The sequence below is a fragment of the Cryptomeria japonica genome, chromosome 9, assembly GCF_030272615.1.
Source record: "Cryptomeria japonica chromosome 9, Sugi_1.0, whole genome shotgun sequence".
Classification (NCBI taxonomy): Eukaryota; Viridiplantae; Streptophyta; class Pinopsida; order Cupressales; family Cupressaceae; genus Cryptomeria; species Cryptomeria japonica.
In genome coordinates, this window is record NC_081413.1 from 31004423 (window position 1) to 31028371 (window position 23949).

General features: G+C 39.0%; 1 protein-coding gene across 1 annotated transcript in view; it reads right to left on the bottom strand.

Annotated features, from left to right (window-relative positions):
• Positions 1 to 23949, bottom strand: part of LOC131039008 (uncharacterized) — a 48060-nt gene that overhangs the window by 19742 nt on the left and 4369 nt on the right. The window contains exon 2 of the mRNA XM_057971644.2: positions 21247 to 21348. Within this exon, the coding sequence (XP_057827627.1) occupies positions 21247 to 21348 (102 nt within the window). The remainder of the gene's footprint in view (positions 1 to 21246; positions 21349 to 23949) is intronic.

The window sequence follows — 23949 nt, forward strand, 5'->3', positions numbered from 1 at the left end:
TCCTGAGCTTGATCGGCCACTCTGTAAACTTTGCATTTCCAGATGAAATCCAAAGGCAATCTGGAATGCATCTTTCTTTTCACTTCTAAATCATCTGAGAGATTCATCCAAAAGTCCTCTACCTGACATTCATGCTTGTATTTTCTACCAACTGTCTCTTCTATATACCCATAAGGATCAAAATTCTCCCTCAATGAAAAGAATGAAAATGAATATAAGGCCAACTCTCTTTCCGCATCATCTAAAGCTGGAGCATTAGGACATACCTCAACTGAATTCCCTAGTATGATAGGTACAGGAATCCCATTTCCATGCCTATGTCTGAATGCCTTCGCATAAGCTGCCAACTGCCTAGTCACCTCAAGTAGTACTATCCTGTCTGTCGGATATCTTGGCAACATATATGGAGGTGAAGGACACCCATGAACTCTAATATATGTAAACTTCTGCATTGGATAAACCAAGCACCATACCTCTTTACAAGCTCTTGTGCTTCTTGAGATATCCGATTGTGAATCCCGCCTTGCAGTGTTCTGGTGATGTTCATCGTGAAAGTATCATTGACTAACTTGTAGTTGCTTCCTGGTGGATGATGCAAGTGAACATAAGAATCACAAACTCTGACTTCTCCAGGTCCTCTTCCAATCACTCCCCTGTGAGGTAGTCCTGCATATTCAAAACTCCTGATCAAGGCATATATGATGTACGAGCCCATGTGGAAGGATTTAGTAGCCTTCAATCTTCTCAACTGCACGTCCAAGAAATGGCTAATGATTCTAGCCCAATGAATTGTTCCTTTTCCTTGAACTATCACTTGGATGAAGAAGAACATCCACTTCTCAAAATAGAAGGCTTGAGGAGCCCCTGTAACTCAATTGAGTAAGGTTATCAAATCTCTGTACTCCTCCTGGAAGTCGATCCTATGTGGTGTGTTGGGAATCTTGCTCAGGCAAGGATGACTTTTGAGTAACCAATTCTTGTTGATGATGCTCAAGCAAGTGTCTGGATCATCTTCGTACATGGATCTAGCTCCTTCCAAGCTTTTGTAAATCATATCTTTATGTTCTGGTAGATGAAGAGCTTCACTGATAGCCTCCTCTGAAAGATAAGCCAAAGTATTTCCTTCCTTGGACACAATCGATCTTGACTGTGGGTCGTAATGGCGGGCACACTCGATCATCAGCTCATGGCACTGGATTGCTGGAGGGAAGTTGGCCGCCTTAATAATGCCACTTTCAATTATTCTCCTTGCGACAGGTGATGGCTTTCCAATGTAAGGGACCTCTTGAAACTTCTTCACACTGAAGTTTCCCAGGTTGGTATCTCCAATGTTACTCCATTTCGACACGATCTTGGTCTCCATTTCTTCATTCCTTTGATCTTCCTTCATGAGGGCTGGACGACTGGTGGATGCTCCTGCCTTTGGGGTCGCCATCTTGACACCTACACAACATTTCATAATGAGCAATATACCTTGGAACGTAGAAATATAGACTGGATTTAAGTTTTAAATTTAGGAAACTTCATGATAAGTCTTTGAATTATCATTTCCTAAATATGACTATGCAATTGGAAATTCAAAATTTCAAAATTTGAACAAGGGAGATCTTGCCATACCTCTCTTTGAGAACTAGCTCTAAAAAACGATGCAAAAATTAAGAAATTCGCTAGGCAAAATGAAGATCGAAGTCCTCTAGCAAATGCGCCTCCTCTATCAACTTCACCACCCTTTGGGTCTTCAACGCCTTGAGGAAAACTCGCTCCACTTCTAACCTCCAACAAAGTTCGCACTCCTTCTTGGATCAAAATTCGCACTTCTTCTTGGATGAGATTTCGCTCCTTTATTACTTCTTCAAAATCGCATTTGAACAAATGATTGAATGATGGATTAAAATGCATCAAAATACCTCCCTTATATAGGCACTCACTATTGCAATTGCCCATAGGCCGACTTGGAAAATAGGCAAAAATAAATAAAAATTAAATAAAAGAGGAGGCCGACCTTTATATAAAAAATATTAAAATAATATCCCAAGCGCTCTCTTTTTTATTTAATTTAATAATAATTAATTTAAATGCCTTTGCAATTAAAATTTCGATTTTTTAAAAGGCTTAAATTAATTATTAAATGCCCATGCGTTCTTATTAAATGCCAACTTAATTAAAAATATTTCAAAGTTTTAGCGAATTAAGCATTTAATGCAATTTGAAAAATATTGGCGCCTAAGCATGGGAGGAATAAGGGACATCAACAACCTCGCTTTGGTCCCTAGGTGAGGGACAGGAGCGCCCATGCATTTTAGCCTTGTATTTCTCGCTTTTCACGTTCAAAGTCTTATGTTGGACGTCCAAAATGGCCTTTTCGCTTGGAATCTTGAGTTTGATTTATTCCATCTTTGGAAGGAGTGTATCTTAAAACATTTTCGCCCTAGTCCCTTGGTGAGGGACAGGAGCGATCCCACCTTTTGTCCTTGGTCCTTGTCTTTTCCAATCGCCAATTCACGTTGCAGGGCAATCAATGATCTTCCTCGTTTGTTCTATGCATGCCTAACTCGTTTCTCCAAGACAAAATGAGCTCTTCCAAGGATATTCACCCTGGTCCTTCAGTGAAGGATAGGAGCGATTTTTTGCTTTTGAGCTTAAAATTGTCGATTTTGAGGTTAATTCCTTGTTTATTATCTTCCTAAAGACATTTCTCACTTTGCATAATCTCGCCTTGACGTGGTTTTGGAAAGGAATGATTGATTCTATAGAAATCGCCCTGGTCCTCCAGTGAAGGACAGGAGCGATCTTTAGTCCATGGCACAAATCCTTAATCATATCAATATCTAATTATCTTCAAGGCGTAAAACATTGTTCCTTAATCCATCTTGAGTCTTGCAAACGAAAGTAGCACTCCAAAATGTTAGGCAATCAGGCAAATTTGAAGATTTTGCTCTGGTCCCTTGGTGAGGGACAGGAGCGCCTTAGCCAATTTCATCAAGTTTTGTGGTTTTTCGCAACTTCGTTCTTCTTTGAAGTATTCCAAATATCATCGCCATCATGTGCCTTGGCCTGGATTCAACCACATTTGGAAGGGAAGACTTGATAATGCATTTTTCGCCCTGGTCCCTGGGTGAGGGACAGGAGCGCCTTGGCCATTATAGGCTCCACTTGTGTTTTGCAATCTTTCAAAATTATCTTCAATGGAGCGATTATGCCTTCCTTTACTCATCTCAAACGTAAAACTTACTTTTCATTTGCCAAAAACTTGTCTCTTGAGAAAATCGCTCTGGTCCCTGGGAGAGGGACAGGAGCTTCCTTTAAAAATCGCTCTGGTTCCTGGGTGAGGGATAGGAGCGCCTATTGCAACTTGGGTTGATTTTCTTCATTGTGGTCCATTCAAGTTATATTCAATGAGCAAAACATACTTTCCTTGTCCTCCTCAAATCGCGAAATCATTTAAATCTTGCAGGGATGAGGCAAACTTAGAATTCAAGCTCCGGTCCTTCAGTGAGGGACAGGAGCGATTTTGCAAATCCAAGCTTATCCGTCCTTTGTTAGGCTTCCACACTATCTTCAACGGGCTAAAAATGCCATCTTTCATTCGTTTCAATCACAAAACTTGCTTCGTCCTTGCAAGAAAATTGCACTTTTTAGAAAATCGCTTTGAACCTTCAGTAAGGGACAGGAGCGATTTTGTCATCTTGGTATATTTCCTTGCTTGTCGACTACTCAAATTATATTCAATGGACAAAACATGCCCTCCTTGATCTCTTCCAATCATAAAATTGTCTTGATCCTGCAAGAACGGTGCAACTTTGAAAATCAAGCTCCGGTCCTTCAGTGAGGGATAGGAGCGCCTTTGGTCCTCAAGGTCAAATCTTTACAATTTTCATCTCAAATTTCCTTTGCTGGGGAAGATACCATCATTTTGCAAGCTATGAACAAAAGTCCAAATCCAAAAAATGTCCAAGAAGGTGTGCTTTGAAGAAAATCGCTCTGGTCCCTGGGAGAGGGACAAGAGCGATTTGTCCTTTAGACAACGATTTCAACCTTTCACTGCTTTTTGACTAAGTCTAGATATTCAATTACGTTCACTTCATCTTTCCTTGCGTCCTTGATGCTTCAGTTTGATCAAATGAGGCCCAAAACGATCTAAGTAAGCCATTTCGCCTTGGTCCTTCAGTGAAGGACAGGAGTGATTTGGCTTAAACTTTAAAAACTTGCCATTTTTGAGTCTTCAAAATCTTCAAAATCTTCAATTTACGTCCAATTGCATCCCTTGGCGACCCTGCACAAAACAATTAAAACAAGTCAATAACCAAGATGCACCAAATATCATTTTCGCCCTGGTCCCTGAGAGAGGGACAGGAGCGATTTTGCCCTTATAAGCCAGAATATCAAAAATTTAGGTCTTCAGATCACTTCATCATGCAGGGTTAGGTCGTCTTCAAGTCCAGGAATCGGTTACCTTGCTTCCAAAATTTGGTTAAAGTTTGCCCAGACAAAATGTATAATTTAATCATTAAAATGCTAACACTTTAGACCTAACTTGAATTTGCCCTCAAAATCTTAACTGGACCCATCCTGAGACAAACTTGACTTCCTGGTAGGCTCATCCTATTTCAAAATTGCAATCTCCGTGAGGATGCTTAATAATCTTTCAAAATTAGACTGGACTCGGCTTGAAAATATCAAAAGGCAACTCCTAAGGCTTAACCCTAGTCCAGACGACTCACTCACTTACCCAAAATCCTAAAAGCAGAGAGAAGAACAGGCAAAACAAAAGCAAAAAGAGGGGGTCCCCATTTTAATGGGGCGATGTGTGAAATGGTCACAACATGACCCCATAAATGAACTAAAACTGGGACCATGCCAGGGTCAGGTAGAACCATGTCTCAAAATGCCATGATTGTATATTCAGTCCAGTACAATGTTATCACATTTAAGTTCTTCACTCTCAGACACAACGTTTGTCACATATTCAGGCCACCATATTCAGGACACCAAAATAGAGCTCATCTCAATTGCTTGCTTTCAGATGCATATTTAGTTATCTATTCAGGCCATTTAAATGAAATCCCATCCCAGATGTTTTCTCTCAGAGGCATCATTAGTTATCAATCACCCTCACAGTCATCTATCTACTGCAAGCTAATACCAATCCTCTTCATATCTACTATCAATCAATTCATTAGTTATCCTGTCAATTTCTCTATTAGTTCTATGTATATGGAAAATTGGAAATTCACTGAATCTATGCAACGTTACAAAGAAAATATAGTGGGACCAAACCAGACAGGTAAACATTCATGTATGAGGCAAGGAATGTCCCAAAAATAGGTCACCTTGATTTCTCTTGAAAAGCCTGTGGAAGGGATCATCTCATAGCTGTAACCCCTATGTTTTATTGCCATGTTGTATCCTGCTGCCATTTTGTACCATTTCTCCATTTGCAATTTTGCCATGAGTTACATTACCCAGTGTCATTTTACAGGGGGCTTAACCAATTTTCCTGTTTATGTTTCTCTTAGAAACATCTTTTTTGAGACAATAAAAAGTTTGTGCACAGAAAATTTTACAAAAAGATTTAAATATTTTGTATAATTTTAAACTATATCACCTAAGTTATCAGTCCTAGAATGGGGATGGGTACAGGTAGGGGTACAGCTGTATAGATTTTTTCCCTTGGGCTCAGGTATGGTTCAGCTTTATATAAACTATAAAATATGAAAACAGTGATGCTCATGATTGCCAATAAACAGAATATCTAAATTCCTCATAATTTGCAAAAAAAAATGACTCATAAATTCATAATCCAATTACTTGTCAAATGACAATACACAATGAAAATCACAATAAATATTCAATAATCTTCATATTACTCTCAATCGAGAGCATCAAAGTCAACAATTGGTTCAATTTAATTTGAATTGAATCACAATGAGTTACAAAGCCACTTCCAAAAGATTTTTGGCAAGTTGTGCAACAATAAAATCTAAATCAGCACACTCAACAGTTAGATCCCAATTCCTCATCATCCTCTCATTGTAATCAAGTTTCTTATGTGACAAGAGATCCCAATAACTAGTAGGGGCTTAGGAATGGAGACCCCAATGGGGTTGAGGACCTTTGAAGCCACACAAACCTCCATGGCATGCATCATTTCCACAATTTTATCTCTGAAGGGCGAAATTAGGTAGTTGGCACTTTTTTATTTAGAAAAATGTTTTTAAAAAATAATTTTTTAATTTCTATTTTCTTTGGGTGGCCCCCCTGCGTTCACTTGAGTTCACCTAATGTCCTGCCAAGGACCCACATGGAGCCTTCAGTGCCTGAGCGGGAAACCAGGCAAACCCAATGGCGTATCGACCCCGGACCCGACCCATAGAGGTATCAGGGAGTTCCAAGATAACCCAGTAATATAGTTTATAACAATATATTAATCATCAATAGAGCAAGCAGCTACAGATACTGGTTCAAAGAAGGTGCTAGCTCAAGAAAAAACTGTATAGAGCTTCTGTCTGAAAGCTATCTAATAAAAAAATCACATTGTGTATCCATGCTATAGCTACTTCTATCTTGTTTAAGGGTTCATCCTAGGTTATAACTGCATATTCCTTTCGTGGGTTTAGCTTTATATGTCAAGATAAAGAAAAGTTATATTAATGTCCAAGAATAACCAAAGTCAACAGTAATCAAATAGACACAAAGTGGAGGAACTTTAACAGCCAAAAAACAATTACAACTTAAGCAACAAAAGATCCTAACCAGTGATATGTGTCCTAGAGTAGTTATTTATTGCTTTGCCTCTATCTGCACAAATCCAAGTCACATGAACTTAGTTGCTCATCATGCATGGACTTGATCTCTTGCATTATTTAATATTTTTGCATGAATATATATTTTTCCTTCACTAATTATTGATTCTAATCCCATTGAAGCTTTATTCAATACTTGTTTTGATCCATTGAGCTAGCTTTCATGTGTGTATCTTTCTAAAGAAAATTGGTGGGCCACGCTTCAAGTTGTGATACCAAACTACTAACTTTTTTGTTTTGTTGCTGAAAGTTTCATCTGCATAGGCGTGATTTGCTTCTTTTATTTTCAGTAACTCAAAGTATTAACAAATTTCTTCTTTAACATCTATACCCGATTATAAATTTATTTGCACATGTTTTAATTAGAATAATAGAATTCATCCACCAAATCATCAAGCACATTTTTGCCTAGTTTGCACCTAATGATGCATAAATTATCTTCACAATCTAAATAATTTGCTTATGAAATACTTTCAAATTGTTGTATTCCACCAACAATTCTCGTGCTAATAACTTTCGAGCTGCATCTTCCTCGGGTGGATCCAAGAAAAACAAAGCAATTGCTAATGTAATAACAATTCCTCAAGCAATTGAGAAGAACACATAGGAGCCTCAACGCAATTGAGTGTTTACCAAACTATCTAATTCTTATTTGAGTGTCCTCCAAAAGTTATTAAAGGATAACCTAGTAACCCTTCTCGAGATCTGACCTCTCCAAGACAATAGACCATACCCTCATTAGTATGATGGTTTTAACATCTGTCAATATCACCGTGTGCCTAGGCATGATACTGAGCACTGTGTGCGTCTAAGACATATAGTCCAAGACCACACAAACAACGGTACCATCCGAGTCAGAGATAGAAACAAAAAGCAAATAAGTTTGTTGATAAAACAAACAGTGAGTTGCAAATCTACATCAATCCTTTTCCCCTGCATTCAACTAATTTTATTTCTATGTAATCTTCCCCTCCACCAACCGACCATCCACAAGTGACCATGGTTACCATCACTCCGATCTCTTTCTCAAGTCAAAAGGTCAAAAGTCTTAATATATCATTCACACCTCATGATTCACCATATTGAGGAGAGTTTGCTCCTCTTTACATCCCTGCTAAGATAAAGGGTAATGCTGTCACAAGTGTTATGGTTGATCCATCTTGCAAAGACGATGTGATCACAAAGGAGGACCTCTTTATCAACAAATTGCACGGGATGAAATATGACGAGTGTAAGGCCATCATTCGTACACATGTTGGTCTCTTTGTTCCTACTATGGGATGCACTACCTTGCCACTCCTTGTGAGACCCAAGGCAATTTCTGGCACAATTGTTGTCATTCTTGAGTCTGACTTATTCCAAGTGAAGCTAGGCATTTTCTATGGATGCAATTCCCTCAATCATGCACAATTGTCTTAAGCTTCCTCATGAGGACACCATGCATACCATCCTAAACACTGGATATAAGCCACTAGTGTTGGGTGGGGGCTTTTCTCTTGATCATTTATGACCTGCTCTTGTTGGACCTATGCTACCTGTTGTGACGTATTCACACATCGCCCCATTGAAAATGGGGACCCCTACTTTTTGCTTTCTGGGGTTGGTTTTTCTAGGTTTTTAGGGTTTTGTCTATTAGACTTTGCATTTTGAGTGTCACCAGGGGGATCGCTAGGATGGCAAGCTCTGCTTGAGCCAGGGGGAGTCAGCAGGTGCTCCAGGTTAGGGTTTCTTTGAAAATCTTCCTTAGGCCAAGTTTTGCTCTTGTGGCTAATTGTGTTTTGTTTGAGTTTGAGGAGGTCAATGAAGCTTGGTGAGTGAATATCATCTTTGAAAGTCTGAGTTAGATCAAGTTGGTGAGTGATGAAGTCTGGAATGTCATCCTGATCTTCAAATGCCCTGAAATTTGGCTAAGTCTGGAATGTCTTCCTGATCCTGAAATTTGACTAAGTCTGGAAAATTGAAGAATCCTCCAAAAACAAGATTTTGCATTATAACTCCTGGAGGTCTAAAACCACTCTCAAACATCCTGATAGTATATATGGAATATAATGTAAAGTATAATGTCACTTATACTTAAATGTTATATTCCATAAATGAATCCTGACAGAGAGGCTAAATTGTCAACTTTCGCTCCTGACCCTTCCAAAGGGTCCATAGCGAAAATTCACCAAGGACTCAGGTTCTCACCTAAGTCAAAGAGTGGTTGAGCGAATGGGCAAGGATATAGAAGGATATGCATCAAGGTGTGAGTCTAAGCCAAAGTCAAGTCAATTCCAAAGTGAATCAAGCCTAGAATAGGAATTTTGCTCCTGACCCTTCCAAAGGGTCCAGAGCGAATTCCTTTGTAAGACACTCTACATTGCCCAAAGTCATGAACTAGCTCATTCCCAGGCATTTGTGAAGACAAAACACTTATTTGAAGTGAAGAAATGTGAAAATGAAGTCAGGATTTGAGCGCAAGGGTCATTTTCGCTCCTGACCCTTCCCAAGGGTCCAGAGCGAAATTCATATAAAACCCTATTTTTTCACAAAATCTTGAGCTATGTGTCAACTTAAAGAGCAAAGTTGGCCTGGAGATGATGGGAGAAGTCTTGAAAAGTTATATCCAAGGCAAGGAAAGGAGGCTAGAGGTGTGAAATGAGCTTAAACTAGGAATTTCGCTCCTAACCCTTCCAAAGGGTCCAGAGCGAAATCCTCAATAAACACCTTTTTTCTTCCTTGTTTGCATTACGAACCTTGTTCCTTGGACATAGCGGGTATAGATTGATGTACTCTTGCCAAGAGAAGTGAATGAAGGCACTGAGAGGTGAAGATTTTGTCCATGAACATGATTTTCGCTCCTGACCCTTCCAAAGGGTCCAAAGCGAAAATCCTTATAAACCTCATTTTCTCCCTTGTTTAGACCAACATTCTAGTTTTGAAGTGATGCAATGTGGAAATGTGAAGGATTTTGGCCTAGAACATGATTTTCGCTCCTGACCCTTCCAAAGGGTCCAAAGCGGAAATCCTTGTAAACCTCATTTTCTTCCTTGCTTTGGTTAACTTTTGATGTTCTTGCCTTGAAAGGTAGTTGGGCGCTTTGAAAGATGAAGATTTTGCCTAAATCATGAATTTCACTCCTGACCCTTCCAAAGGGTCCAAAGCGAAATTCTTTATTAACCTCATTTGCTTCCATGCTTGGGCTTCAAACCTTGTTCCTTGGGTGAAGAGTGATGGAATTTTACCTTGCAAATAAGATTGGGATTGAAAAGATGAAGAGTCAAGTCTAGAATGAGAAATTCGCTCCTTATCCTTCCAAAGGGTCCAGAGCGAAATTTCACAAAACCACTCTTTTCCCTCAATTTTATGCCAAGCCTAGGTTGGTTCAAGGTGAATTAGGATTGGAAGTGTCCTTAGGTGGGACTTTGACTTGCTAGTGATTATCAAATTTGAAGGAATTAAACCAAATCATGAATTTCGCTCCTGACCCTTCCAAAGGGTCCAGAGCGAAATTCCTAAAATCACCTTTTTTCCCTTCAAAGCAAGTCAAATCCTTGGTTTTTATGGCTTGGATGGGTGTGAAGTGGCGTGACCTTGCCTTTGAAGTGGATGGAAGTGAGAGGAATGAAAGAATAAGCTCAAAATATGAATTTCGCTCCTGACCCTTCCAAAGGGTCTAGAGCAAAATTCCTTAAAACTACCTTTTCCTTTCATTTTTATGCCAAGCTAAGCCTAGACCAAGGTGGGAGAAGTTGGGAGATGCCTCTAGGATTGCCCTTGAATGGATTGTCGCCTCCAGAAATGAAGATTTTAAGCTTGGGCAAGGATTTAGCTCCTAACCCTTCCAAAGGGCCCAAGCGAAATTCTGGATAGGTCATGTCCCTGGCTAGGTTTTTGAGCAAATTTTCCTTTTCAAGGCTTTTGAGGATCAATCAAATGTTGCCAAGTTGAGAAATGGATTCAAAATAGGAAGTCTAGAAGGAGCAAAGTGAAAGAAATGGAGTTGAGTGAGGATAAACAAGCAAAACATGAATTTCGCTCCTAACCCTTCCAAAGGGTCCAGAGCGAAATTCCTCAAAACTACCTATTTCCTCCTTGTGTCAAGTCAGGACTTTGATTCCTAAGGCGTGGTTGAAATTGGAATGATGTTACTTTGCCCTGCAAGATGAATTGAAGTGAAGGAGAGGGTGAATTTTGACCTAAAGAATGAATTTCACCTCTGACCCTTCCAAAGGGTCCAGAGCAAAATTCTCAATTTCACCTAGTTTGCTCATGATGAGGGTCAAGTTGTGGATTCCTAGCCTTTGGTGAGGAGAAGGATAGCGTATGCTTGCCTTGGAAGGCATTTTGGAGTAAAGACATGATGGAATTTGTCCTAAAATGCAAATTTTGCTCATGACCCTTCCAAAGGGTCCAAAGCGAAATCCTCAAAAACTCCATTTTTCTCCAATTTTGCATCAAGCTTGATGTTGGTTGAGATTAGAGGAATCCTTAGACATGCATTTCAGCAAGTTGTGATCACAAGTTGTGAAGATTTTGTCCTAAAATGCAAATTTCACTCCTGACCCTTCCAGAGGGTCCAGGACGAAATCCTTTGAAACTCCTATTTTTTTCATCCTGTTTGAGCTAGGCAAAGGGCTAGTTGTGAGATTATGATGAAATGAAGTCTAAATTGGCCAAGAATGCAAATTTCGCTCCTGACCCTTCCAAAGGGTCCAAAGCAAAATTCTTATAGGGCCTGTCCTTGGGGAGAATCTTGAGCAAACTTCATTTTGATGTCTTCTTGTTGACGATTTAAGGTAGAAAATGCTATGTTAGAATGAATTTATTATGTGTCCTTAATCATCTTTTGGTTTGTTTTGCAGATGAAAGAAGACCAGGCCAGGACAAGGACGACCTCCTCCAGTCCATCGTCATCAAGGATGTTCCACATGCAAAAAGGGAGGATTCAAGGTGCTTTGAAGCGTTGGAAGACCAAGGGTGTTCAAGGAGTTCAAGTTAGCCTCAAGACCTCATTCTACCACAAGATGACAAAGAAAGGCTTCGCTAGCACTTCAAGGCAAGGTATGCTACCGGAGAAGGAAGACTTGACGATAAGAAAGCCTCATCAAGCACTTGGGAGTAAAAGAGGTACACCATTCATCAAATTGAGACAGAGAAGAGGATCAACCAAGCCACAAGCGTTAGACAAGGTGGCATCCCAGTCATCATTCTTCTAGTCGGATTGGTCCACCTCAACATGACCAGATTCAATGTACCTAATTTACTGGAGGCGGCACAAACTTCGATGTACCTACCCCTGCTTCTTATTGGTCCTCACCCTTGGAATGTAATTTTCTAATTGGCTAAGGAAGTTTGTTGTAACAAACCCTAATTAGGATTTCTATCTTGTAATCCTAGCCATTGGTTCTAAGTCAATCAGAGTCGTTTGTTTGTAAAGGGTTCTCTATATAAAGCCCCGGCTCCTCATTTGTAAAGGTTAATAGTTAATAGTGGGGGAATAGTTAGAAATAGTGAATAGTCAGCTAATAGAATAGCAATTAGAGTAGATTAAGAGGATGAGGCAAGAAATTGTTGCCATTGATTGTAAATAAACTCCATTTTCATTGAAGTTATGGTGAAGTATGTTGTTTCTTTGCAATATGCATGGTCTCTTGTTGAATCTTCGTTTTAGATGATAGGTAATTAAATTGAATGAAAGAAGTTATTGAATGCACCCACATGGAATCTACCTAGTCCAAACCACTAGCCTTTTGCTGACTGTAAGAGCGCCTTGCGTGGTCAACTGGCATAGAACGAGCTTAATCCCGAGTCATAACACCTCTGTTGTTCACGCATTATCTTGAATGGTGATCAATATCTAATGGTGTACGATTTGGACATATATGAAACATCCCATAGAAGATCGCACTAAGTTGGTGTTGAATTGTTCAACGTGATGGTGAGACCCAACCCAGTAGGACTCCACCTAGTCATTCATCCATCTTCTCGCATTCTAGGTCTTAGAGTAGACTTCCTGAACCCTGTGCCTTTTGTCATTTCTTTATCTTCCAACCAGTAGATAGGACTTGAGTTCCAGTAAATCAGATGCTCAAGCAGTCAAATGTAAGTCCCCTTGTGATTCCAGCAAAATCACATTGTACCGCAAAGAGCTTATCCACACGTAGAGAACCTATATAACAGAACCCTAGAGTTATTCTGACTAATCCTTCGGCGAGATCTTCAGCAGTCGAGAAACTTTGTTCAAGAGAGGATAAGGTACCTTTAGGTATTTTATTATGTGTTCGCATGTGCATGAAAAACACATCAACACTACCCCGTGGAGATCTATTATATATAGCATATTACAAGACCAAGGAGTTAGCACCTAAGTTGGCCCAACCTGCTATTTCTTTAGTTCACCCTGGATTTGTTTCTCCATCTTAATCTACTCCTATGCAACAACGTGCTTCAGCTTCAGCTTCAGCTCCCTCTTTGTCGGGAATTAAAGACAAGCCCATTCTTCAAAGTACACCTCCTTGTCCTCTGAAGACCATGCAGCCTCCAATGGTGTCTTATGTTCCTTTGACTATGGCTAGCACAAAAATAGGAAAGGCACCCATGTTACCAAAGTCTCAGTCTCGCCCTCCCTTTGAGCTTCCCATCCTTGTGGATATCCCTCACCCTACTTTGTATGGCAAGGGTAAGTGTTCACCACATGCTCACCCTTCACCTTTGGCACCTATCTCTCGACCTCCAAGGGGTCCTCCTGTTCCTCTAACTACTCCTAGAGCAAAAAGGGGAAAGGTGTCTACAGCTAAGTCTACAGTTCCTCCATCCGTGGCACCTCCTATTTCATCAATTGAGCCTTGACTTATGTTGGGAATGGCATAGAAGGCCCCACCTATGACGCGAGATGCTATAGCCTCTTCTTAGGCTTCTGTTCTTGGAGCCCATCTACGTCAAAACCAGCTAGCGCATGAGCATAAGCATCGTTGATAGGCAATGGCTAAAGAACATGAGGCTTCTTTGAAGACAACGGGTGAGTCTTCAATTTCCACTTTCGTTCCTTCCATTTCTATTCCAGTTTCTGCTACTCCTGTTGTCTACACTCCTATCTCTACTTTGTCTTCTATGTTGCTTCCAATTGCTTCAGGGTTGTTAATGAGCCTTGCCCAAAGCAAGTGCAAGTGTTCATTGTTCCCTCCTTAGAACCACCTCTTATCACCTTTCTTCCAGATATCCCTCCATTTTTGCAGCCCATAGACATGCTCCATATGCAAGTGGTGTCTAGTAAGGCCTTGTGTGCTCCTCCTATTTCTTCTCTGCATCTTCATCATAGCTTTCCTGGGGTCCTCAAACCTGCCCCTATTCCTGAGTTTCGTCATAGGAAATCATCTCCTACGGCTTCTTTATCTACATTAATTCTTGTTTTTGAGGAGCTTCCACCTTCTTTGGAGTTTGTCACTGCCCCTCTTCCAAAGGTCTCTAGTTGAGTCACCTCCCTCTTCCTTGGAGAGGTGCATGTTTGATTCTCTAGAGGAAATTCCAGCATTGTCAACTATCTTCACACGATCATTGACTCTTTCCTCACAAGAGGTATTGGATGAGAATGTCGAGTCAACCTCATCCTTGGCTCTTGCTGCTAGTGAGACGCCTAGTACTGCTTTGGTGATCATGCCTCTTCGGGCTTGTTCTCTCTCCTCGTATGATCAAGATTGGGGGGGTAGTGATCAAATAAGCAATGACTACTAGAGCAGTGCTTCCCTTATCTTTAGATTAGAGTGTATTTGTTGTTTCGTGTTCCTCCGTACTTGTCCTTATATGTTTGTGCTTTACTCCATAGTTACTTGCATACAAGGGCTAATATCTGTAATAACTTCCTCTATTTTTTTCATTATTCTTCTTTTTGTTGTATCTTGACTTTTGACATTTGGGGACGATGCAAAGTGGTGGGGGTATTTAGGCCTTCTTCCATGTTGACCCAAACTTTTATTTTATTTGTCTTCGTGTGCTCTTCTTCAAATTCTACTAACCACGAATAATCAGATCCCTCTATCTCTTTATGTTTTTGTAGATATTGTGGGTATCATATGCTATTTGTTCCAAGGTAGCATTCCATGGAGACATCTCGTTAAGCTTTCATGGCACAAGATCTCTTCTCCTTAGAATGATTTTTGTTCCTTTTGTGTACTTAGCTATTCCAGATCTCTTGTCGCATATTTCTTTTTGAAATAAGTCTACCTATCTTATTTATTTCCTAGCGTGGGGGCCAAACCACTACATTTATGTCTTTTTAATCTCTATATCTTTTTTGTGGCTGTCATACAACACAGTTTGTGTTACAAGTTCGGTTGTCATTGCACCAAAAGATCGACCTATAAATGCCTGATACAACCACTAGACTTATAGAATCCACAGGAGGCAGTTAAGCCATGTCACAAACCAAAATGTTGCACTACACAGCACAAGGAGACCAAGGCGCACACCTTGCAACAATCCCCCCCAGCTCAAGCGAGGGGTTTGAACCTATGACCAAGCTCTAATACCACTTGTTATAAGTGCGGTTGCCGTTGCACCAAAAGATCGACCTATTAATGCCCGATACAACCACTAGACTTATAGAATCCACAGGAGGCGGTTAAGCCATGTCACAAAACCGAGTGTTGCGCTGCACAGCACAAAGAGACCAAGGGCACACACCTTGCAACAATTTGTAGTAGTCACACTCCTATCAATCGTATGGCTATCTAGCATAACACAACTTCCTACCCATACTGGCCCCGTCTTAATGATCTTATGTCTAAATGATCATTGTCTTATAATCTATGTCTAATGCCTATGATTGTTGATCTTTTTTGTCTAAATTTTCAATTTTCATTTAACATGTTTGTTTGCAGCTAACACGTTTGTAATGATATAGCTTAGTATCGTCTTACAAAGGTTTGACTCAAATCTCTTCCCTAGGGACAACTCTACACAAATTAAAAACTCAGCTTCCCCTTTGCGTCTTGGGTATATGTTTTCTAACCCTTTTCTCTCTCTACTTTAGCTTGCATCTCTTTTTGATATGCTTGCTAAATTGGGAGCAAAATGTAATATCGTAATTGCACCCCGTGCAATTTCACGTTGCATAGGCCTCCTCTTTAGCTGAATTAAAGACGATTGAACTTCCATTCCATCAGCCTGCCTTGCCATCTGTCAAGCTTAGTCTCCTGACCATTTGGTTCAGTGTGCGCACCGTAAAGACGTCTGCATGTTGCACATTCGTCCCACAAATATCGACGACTGAAGTTGTGGGACATTACACTTGCTAATTCTAGCAATGTCATACCTCTTTGGGCTTGCACCTACGTCAGAATGACTTCCAATCCCTTGATATTGCCTTTTTGGACCTCATTTTCAATCCATCTAGCTCTCTAGTTGATCGAAATCACTCTCTTTAGCATTCGTGAAGCTCTCTTGATCGTTGACTTGGAGATCCTTGCTTCCTTCATTCCAACAAGTTGTCATGCTTCTTGTTGATCGAAATCACTCTCTTTAGCATTCGTGAAGCTCTCTTGATCGTCGACTTGGAGGGTAACTCTCTGGGTTAACTAGTTGTTCATTTCATTGTCATTAATCTAACATATCTTCCTGTAGCGTCGTAAATTGTACGCACTCGCTAGGGTGGTACAATTTCACACCTAGTTTAGCACCCGCCTTAGCGCATTTTGCATTCTGCATTGCATTTCTCCTTAATTAATCAAATTAATTAGGTCTAAAGTCTTATTTCATCATTCTCTACATCATAAAGTAGGGCCCTTTCACTAAAGCGCGCCCTTCGCATTTTATTCCTCCAATACATCACTTAATCAAAAACCCTAATTAAGTCCTATTTCGAACTTGGGGGCTTGGTTTCGGGGTCTAAACATCTCGAAATCACCTGTAACTTCGGGATTCTCTCTAAAATCATCATATCCGACGGCCCTGAAAATTTGGTGAAAAGTTGTCGGGACCATGGCGCCCATGCAACATGGTCCCGGACATTTTTCCCGAAATTTTGGGAGCACGATCCAATCATAAAATAAAGCTTAACCCCAAGAAATTGGCGGGATATTCAATCTCTAGGTCGGCCAAAATACGAATTTACGACCTAGGGTTTCATACATAAAAGCTCTCTTTCCTCATTGGAAGGGATCGGATTTTTGTTTCCAGGAACTGGATATGCAGCGAAAGAGCAGATCTTTGAAGACTTCAACAACACTCAACATCATTCTATCAAGCATCTATCAAATTCATTCATTCATCCAATTAGGGCTTGGAAGACATTGAAGAACAATAGGAGATTACCGACTGAAGATTGGCTTGTACTCCTCCCTTGAGGGTTGGGTATGATTTCATATTGTTTTCAGGTCCTTACATAAGCTTTGATATATCATTTATTCATGCTTTAGATCACATTGCATCTTGATTTAGAGCATTTGCATTATCATTTACAAGCAATTAGGGTTTACTTTCTAGGTTGCTCTAGTTTGCTTTCTTGCATTTTGGACCTTGCACACACACTAGGTCTGCACACACAATACATTTTACAAAACAACTTGGCTATTCGTGGAGGTGGAAATCACCAAAGCGGGGGTTTGACTAAGGCAAAAGCCTATATAGCCGCCCTTCCCCCTTTTCAGATATTATTGCAGGTTTCGGGATTCGGACGACGCCGCAGGACACAGATCCGGACAGAGGAGACTGAGACAGAACTCTGTGTGCAATTGCAGCTCAGAAGACTGGGACAGGAGCGCTGGGCGCCCTGGTCCTGCCAGGACAGGGGTGCTGGGCGCCCTGGTCCCTGGGACAGAGGCGCTGGGCGCCCTGGTCCTCCGGACAGACAGCTTTCCGACAGTTTCCAGACAGTGTTTCAGGGTGCAAAACAGTGGTTTCCGGTGCAGTTTTCAGGACAGTGGCGCCCGCGCCCCCGTCCCGAACATTTTCAGTCTGATTTCGACTCCAGGTACATATCTGCATTCTTATTTTATCCTTACATTTACAGCTGTCCATTGTTTAATCTCAATTCTGCAAACTTGTTACTAGTTCATACTTACATTTCGAGGTTAGGGTTTGAACTTGTATCATTTTAGCTTTCAATTTCAACAAGGGAATAGAAATCCTAATAGATATCCCGTGGCTCTCTCTTTCACCAAAAGAAGTAGCCAACCGTGCGATATCTCTAGGCTCTTTCGTATTCCGCAATGTGTGTCAAAAGTTAGGATTAGGGTACATTGTCCTAGTCTCGCTTTTTCCCCTACACACTTCCATCACATTCTTGTTGTATTTCAACTATTGTTTTGTCACAATCTCGTCTCTAGGTTGTCCGAGGAGGTAGAAACACCAAAAAGGAGGTTTGACCATGGCAAACCTCTAAACATAGCTGCCCCAAACATTTTGTCATTGGTGTTATGGGTGCAAGTTTTAGCAAAGGACACTACTATTTGGGTTGGAGGGCTTCATATTGTGGACCCATTGTGAGTATTTCGCTACCCTCTTTGTCCTTTCGATTAAGCTTTGTTGTTTCCTTTCTGCTATGTTATTTCATTTCATCATATTCAGCTTATAGAACATAAATAGCTATTATCTAGTGCCATCTGGTACGGATTTTCGTACTCTGTCCATACAAGACATTTGCATGCCATGCTATCGCCCTTGACCCGTGCATGAGTCCTAGGCAAAGAACATATGGGGTTGTCCAAGTGATCCTCATAACCTATGTTTTCATCTTCTATAGTCTAAATATTCTATTCTCTTAACATATTGTAGTTACATACACATTATCTTCTAAGTGAGCAGACTCAGAGGTCGTATTATCCTGAAGGTTCACTCGGAGTGGAGAGTTAGATTTCGAGTCCTCCTCTACACTTAGCTTTGAATGGGTTCTCATCTTTGTGGAAAGCATTTGTTTAGGGCATTTGTGTCCAAGAGAACTTTCCTTCCTTTCAAAAATTGTGGAATGACTCTATCCAAGGGGAAACTCAAATGGAGTCAAAAGCTAGCAAGAAGGGTGGTGGTGAGAATTTAGCCCCCTTTAGACAAATGACGGAAAATAAAGGAAAAGAGATTATCAAAGGGTAAGGCAAAGGATGAAGAAGGATTCTCGCAACCAAGGACGGACTTGAATAAAATCAAGTGCTTTGATTGTGTGTATGTGTATAGTGCCTATCGACATAACCGTTGTACTTATTGAGCAGTACAATTGATAGTATTACATAAAATCTTGATGCTATCTTTGTTATGGAGTCTGATATTGTAAATATTTCTCCCCGTATGGTAGAATATACTGTAAGCTTTGTGATGATAGAGTTGACTTTACTCCAATGAACAATTTCTCAAAGTGAGTTTGTTTCAAGGCAGGTTGCAACTGTGCTTCATCATGTCAACCACATTTTAAAAATTCGCAGATGCAGCAAAACTATGCAGACCCAAATTTCACCAGACTCGGCAACTCAGCAAAACTCAGCATACATGAGTTTCTGCTGCAGATTTGCCAAGTCTTAATGGGTACTCACTGCAAGTTTCTTTGTAAAATTCACCAGAACTCACCTGCAAGTAAATGGTTGAGTTTCTCAGATTTGAAAAAATCTCATGAGTCATGTGAGTGCTGGGCAAGTTCTAAGATGTCTACTAAGTTTCCTAATTAGTGACAAATGTTAGCCCTTCAAATAAACGTTGCACATCTTTAAACAGGATTAGCCACCATAAGCCAACCTGATAAATGTTCCTAACTATTGCATTTCTATAGAATATCATGTCACTTATGGTAAATGGCATACACGTCTTAAGATGGCTTCATCCTCCAACTTACACAGAAGCTACTCTTAAATTAATCAAAAATATTTAACTGCTTTCATCCTAGCGACACCTCAACTAAAGCAGTTTTGCACACTACTGTCGTACATCACAGAACCACATCAACAGAATCAAAACAATTTTCTTGTTGTCCTCTACCAATGTCCAAGGGCAGCAGAACCTCATCAAATTCAGGGTCAACAACTAGGCCCCAGTATTTTTGGACATTGTACGGTGAGAGCAGTATTGCCAAAATTTCAATTGGTATCAGTGACCTGTTCATCACAAGAGACCTTACAGAGACTTCAAAAGTCTGATCCTCAAAGAATAGCAGGTTAAATGAATGTTGGCACTTAGAACAGAGAAGGAAGTGTATATAAGTTGCAACTTGTAACTGAGAGGCAGGCTACAGTTGAATATTGACCCTGTAAACCAAACTCCCAAGTGGGTAGGTTACCATGTAGAACGTGATGATCTCCACTAAAGACAAAGCATCTGTAAAAGTATCGATAACAAAAGCTAGGGTTAACCGCTGACTAGCAAAACTTTAAAAAGTGAGCAAGAGCACCTAATGGTCCATGTGATCCCTCTGAAGAATGGGATGGGATCACATCACCTACAAAAGGCAGCAAAATAATAAACAGACAATGTAAATTACAGCCATCCTCAATATGACTGTCTACTCTAATAAATCCCTGAACCTAATCAATGTAGATTGCAAAGAGAATTGCCAAAAGATGATACCCTTAATTGACTCCAATCATTCTCCTAACCAGAGTAACACTCCATTTACACAACATTCGCATAGTGTGGCAAAAGTAAATGGAATTCAATTATCCAGGTTTAATACTGAAAATCTCAACAAAAAATGAAAATCTGATAAGTGAAGTACTAATTGTAAAAATAGAGAAAAAGAACTAAATTTGCTATTTCAAGTCAAATAAGTGTGTAGAGATAAAATTAGATAGAATACCCTAAAAAAATGTTAATCATAAAAAAATGTTATAAATTTAAAATAAATTTTATTTACCTAAGTGGGTTTATGTAAAAAGCTGTTGACCCTAAAATAGTAGGGCATTCTATAGCACAGGATGGCCTACTATTTTAAGGAGATCATTGTGTGTTTTTAACTAAAACCTTATTAGGATATTATTTTAAAGAAAAACCCTCAATATAACTTAAAATTTAACTTGTACAAAAATTCTATTCAAAGTAAAATCTTTTTTTATAATACCAAATGCTAAAAAATGTTGTTTGGTCTACCTGTGCTCTGTACTTTTCTGCCTCTAAGTGTAAAGATAAGCACCAAAAAATATAAGTAACATATAAAAGAAAATCAAAACCACTTTTTTGAAAAACTTGGGAAACAATAAATGCGGCATATCATAGAGAACCTGGAACAGACCAACTCCTATGTCAAATTGCCTCTTTACAGTGCATAACAAGTTGGTGATATAAAAATATGAGAAAAAAATTCACAAATATAAAATCAAATGTGAAACCTGCTGCTAGTATACAGATAAATTTTACCAAAACTACAAGTCAGAATATACAGTATACTTCAAGAAGATCAAGTATAGTTCAAGAAAATCATCAATTTTGCAATCTCTGTCTTCTATTCTTAAACCATGCAAGTGCAGTCACTTGGTAGTGTAAATTAAGTTACCTCATTCCCAAGTAAGAATGCGGTGCTTTTCCTGAAAGGATGTTCGTGGACTGCAAGAGCTCCATCAGCAATTTCTACCCCACAAATGTCACAGTCCTTTCCCTAATGAAAAAGAATAAAATCATCTGTTTCACATTTGACATAAATACAAATACGTCAAGAAAGCAATGTCAGAACTAGACGATCAACAAACAAAAGCCTTTAGCAACACATATATAAATGACACATAGAGAGTTGTCATTATTTAACCAAGACACATCCCAGCCAAAGTTTTTCTCAGATGAATTTACAAGGTATTAGATACTTCAACATTCAAGAAATAGAATACTAGAAAGCCTGAAAAATACAATGCAGATAGAAGCTAAAATTGTAGAATAAAAATTTGAATATATAAACCAAAGGGGCAAATCATAAAAAGAAATGTTATATCCTACAACTAGTTGTTCTCATATTGCCAGTCAGGTTTAGATTGAACAACTTGTGCTGCCATATCTAATGTTCATGTCAAACAAAAAAAACAAGGTCCTACTTGAATCTTGACCGTCAACATTTACAACCACTTTATGAATTTGTCTAAAATTATCTTGTTTTTTTATAACCATTTTCTTATTACAATTTACAACTTGGCCTTCGTAAAGCTGAAAAAACAGGAAATGCTTAATTGAGCAATTGAATGGGCTCCATCATTTGAAACCAACATATAAGGTATCATCTACAAGAATTGGAACAGTTACATATTTCCAAATATAATCCATATTTACAAATATAAATGAAATTTCATTTTTTACTCGTTGCTATATTGAAAGATTCCTATTGTCTGGTATATCTACTGATGTGATCTTTTGTTCCATTTAACTTATATTTTTCGTCTTACATTTGTCACAACCATAAAATTTCCATCTTACATTAAGGAGGAAAGATGAAAAATCTGGTAATATAGATATCCTCAAAAAGCATGCTAGAAAGAGTTATGGCTCTAATTGCATTATTCCCAGACGTCTATATCTAGTGGCATTTACAATTGTCATTTTTGTTCCACTTCATCTGTATTTATCTTGCACGCACAAGGCAACATCTTTGCATTTTCACAAAATCTAATAATAGAGAGATACTTAGAAACATACCCAAAGATAAAACTCATGAAATATGTACAATAACCTCTGCAAAGCATGCACACAAGTGAACAAGTGTAATGTCCCCAGTTGGGATTTGCCTTAATTTAGTCCTGAGACATCAATATTTTTAAAATAAGGTGAGAATTGTAATTAATAAACATAATTTTATCAGTACTGAATACATTTCATTATAATATTTAATTTAAAATTTTAAGAATAGTTTAGAGTATAGAACTTATCTCGATAATTTCCACTGATTTGTTTATTTCAGATATATGTCTTAATGTTATAAATCATTACTGCATTACTGCTCAGCAGCGGCAACAGATTAGAATAATAGATTCTCCACGATGATAGTTCTCACTCTCTACTTAATCTTCAAAGGCTATAAATGACTGAATTGCCCCGGTATACTCCTTCATCCTTAAAGCGTCCCTGAAATAACATTGGAGACGATGTATAGAATTGGCCACTGCATGTGCACCCATGTCCCTTCTGTGTTGGCAGTTCAATTTTGTATTACCTTCCACATACTTGGCAAGTCACCCAATATGATATGCTATGGAGTGTTGCATTGAAATTCTCCTTCTTATATGATGTCTTTGGAAAGATAATTCCCCTGGTAAGAGACACATCCCATGTCCTTAATATTTATCTTTCTTTATTCAATTATAAATCGCACCTCTTTGTAATGTCCCATACATATTGTAGTCTATATTAATATTACTACTAAATTCTGCATAACAACATTATCAGGCTTCATATATTAAGCATACATATTCAGCACATCCTCATGCATACCACTAAGAACAAGGATGCTACTGCCTGTAACTTAATAACAGTTCTGATATGATCTGATCTGATCTATGGTGATGTCACTAGATGCTTTTGATTCCTTCCCTTTGCATCTCTCAATGTTAGAAAGATGTCACACCTCTTTATCATGTATGCCCTTTGGCAAGAGACACACCCTTTCACCATTTGCACCCTTTGAAAGAGTGCAACTCTTCATTATTTCTGCCCTTTGAAAGGGACACAACCTTCCAAAATCAGATCTGCACTTCTTATTTAAATCAAATCTGCACTTCTCATTTCCAAATTCTCCCCCTTCTCAAATGAGGTTCTCTTCTCCCTTTTATAAATTATGTTTGAGGGAGTCGCAACTTTTCCTTCCATATCTTTTGACCATTCATTAACTTAATTAAATATTTAACTATATTATTTTATATTTTAATTTTAATTTTATTTTTATTCTTTTGTATTTTAATATTATTATCATTATTTATTATTAGATTATATTTCAAAGTGGGGACATTACAGTCTCCCCCATTCAAGATTGCTTGTCCTCAAACAATGATCATGGAGTGCTCAAAATGATTCTTAATATGAAATGGCTTTGGAAATACACATGGAATAAACATGCTGAAAATACATCAGATATGAAACAGACACAGAGAATACAAACAAAACACGGAGCAAACATATGCAAACATGGAGCATACACACGGAAACACATATAGTTAGGTTCTTGACACTCACTAAGAGTATCCTCTACATTCACTAAGAATGTCCTTAGCACTCACTAAGA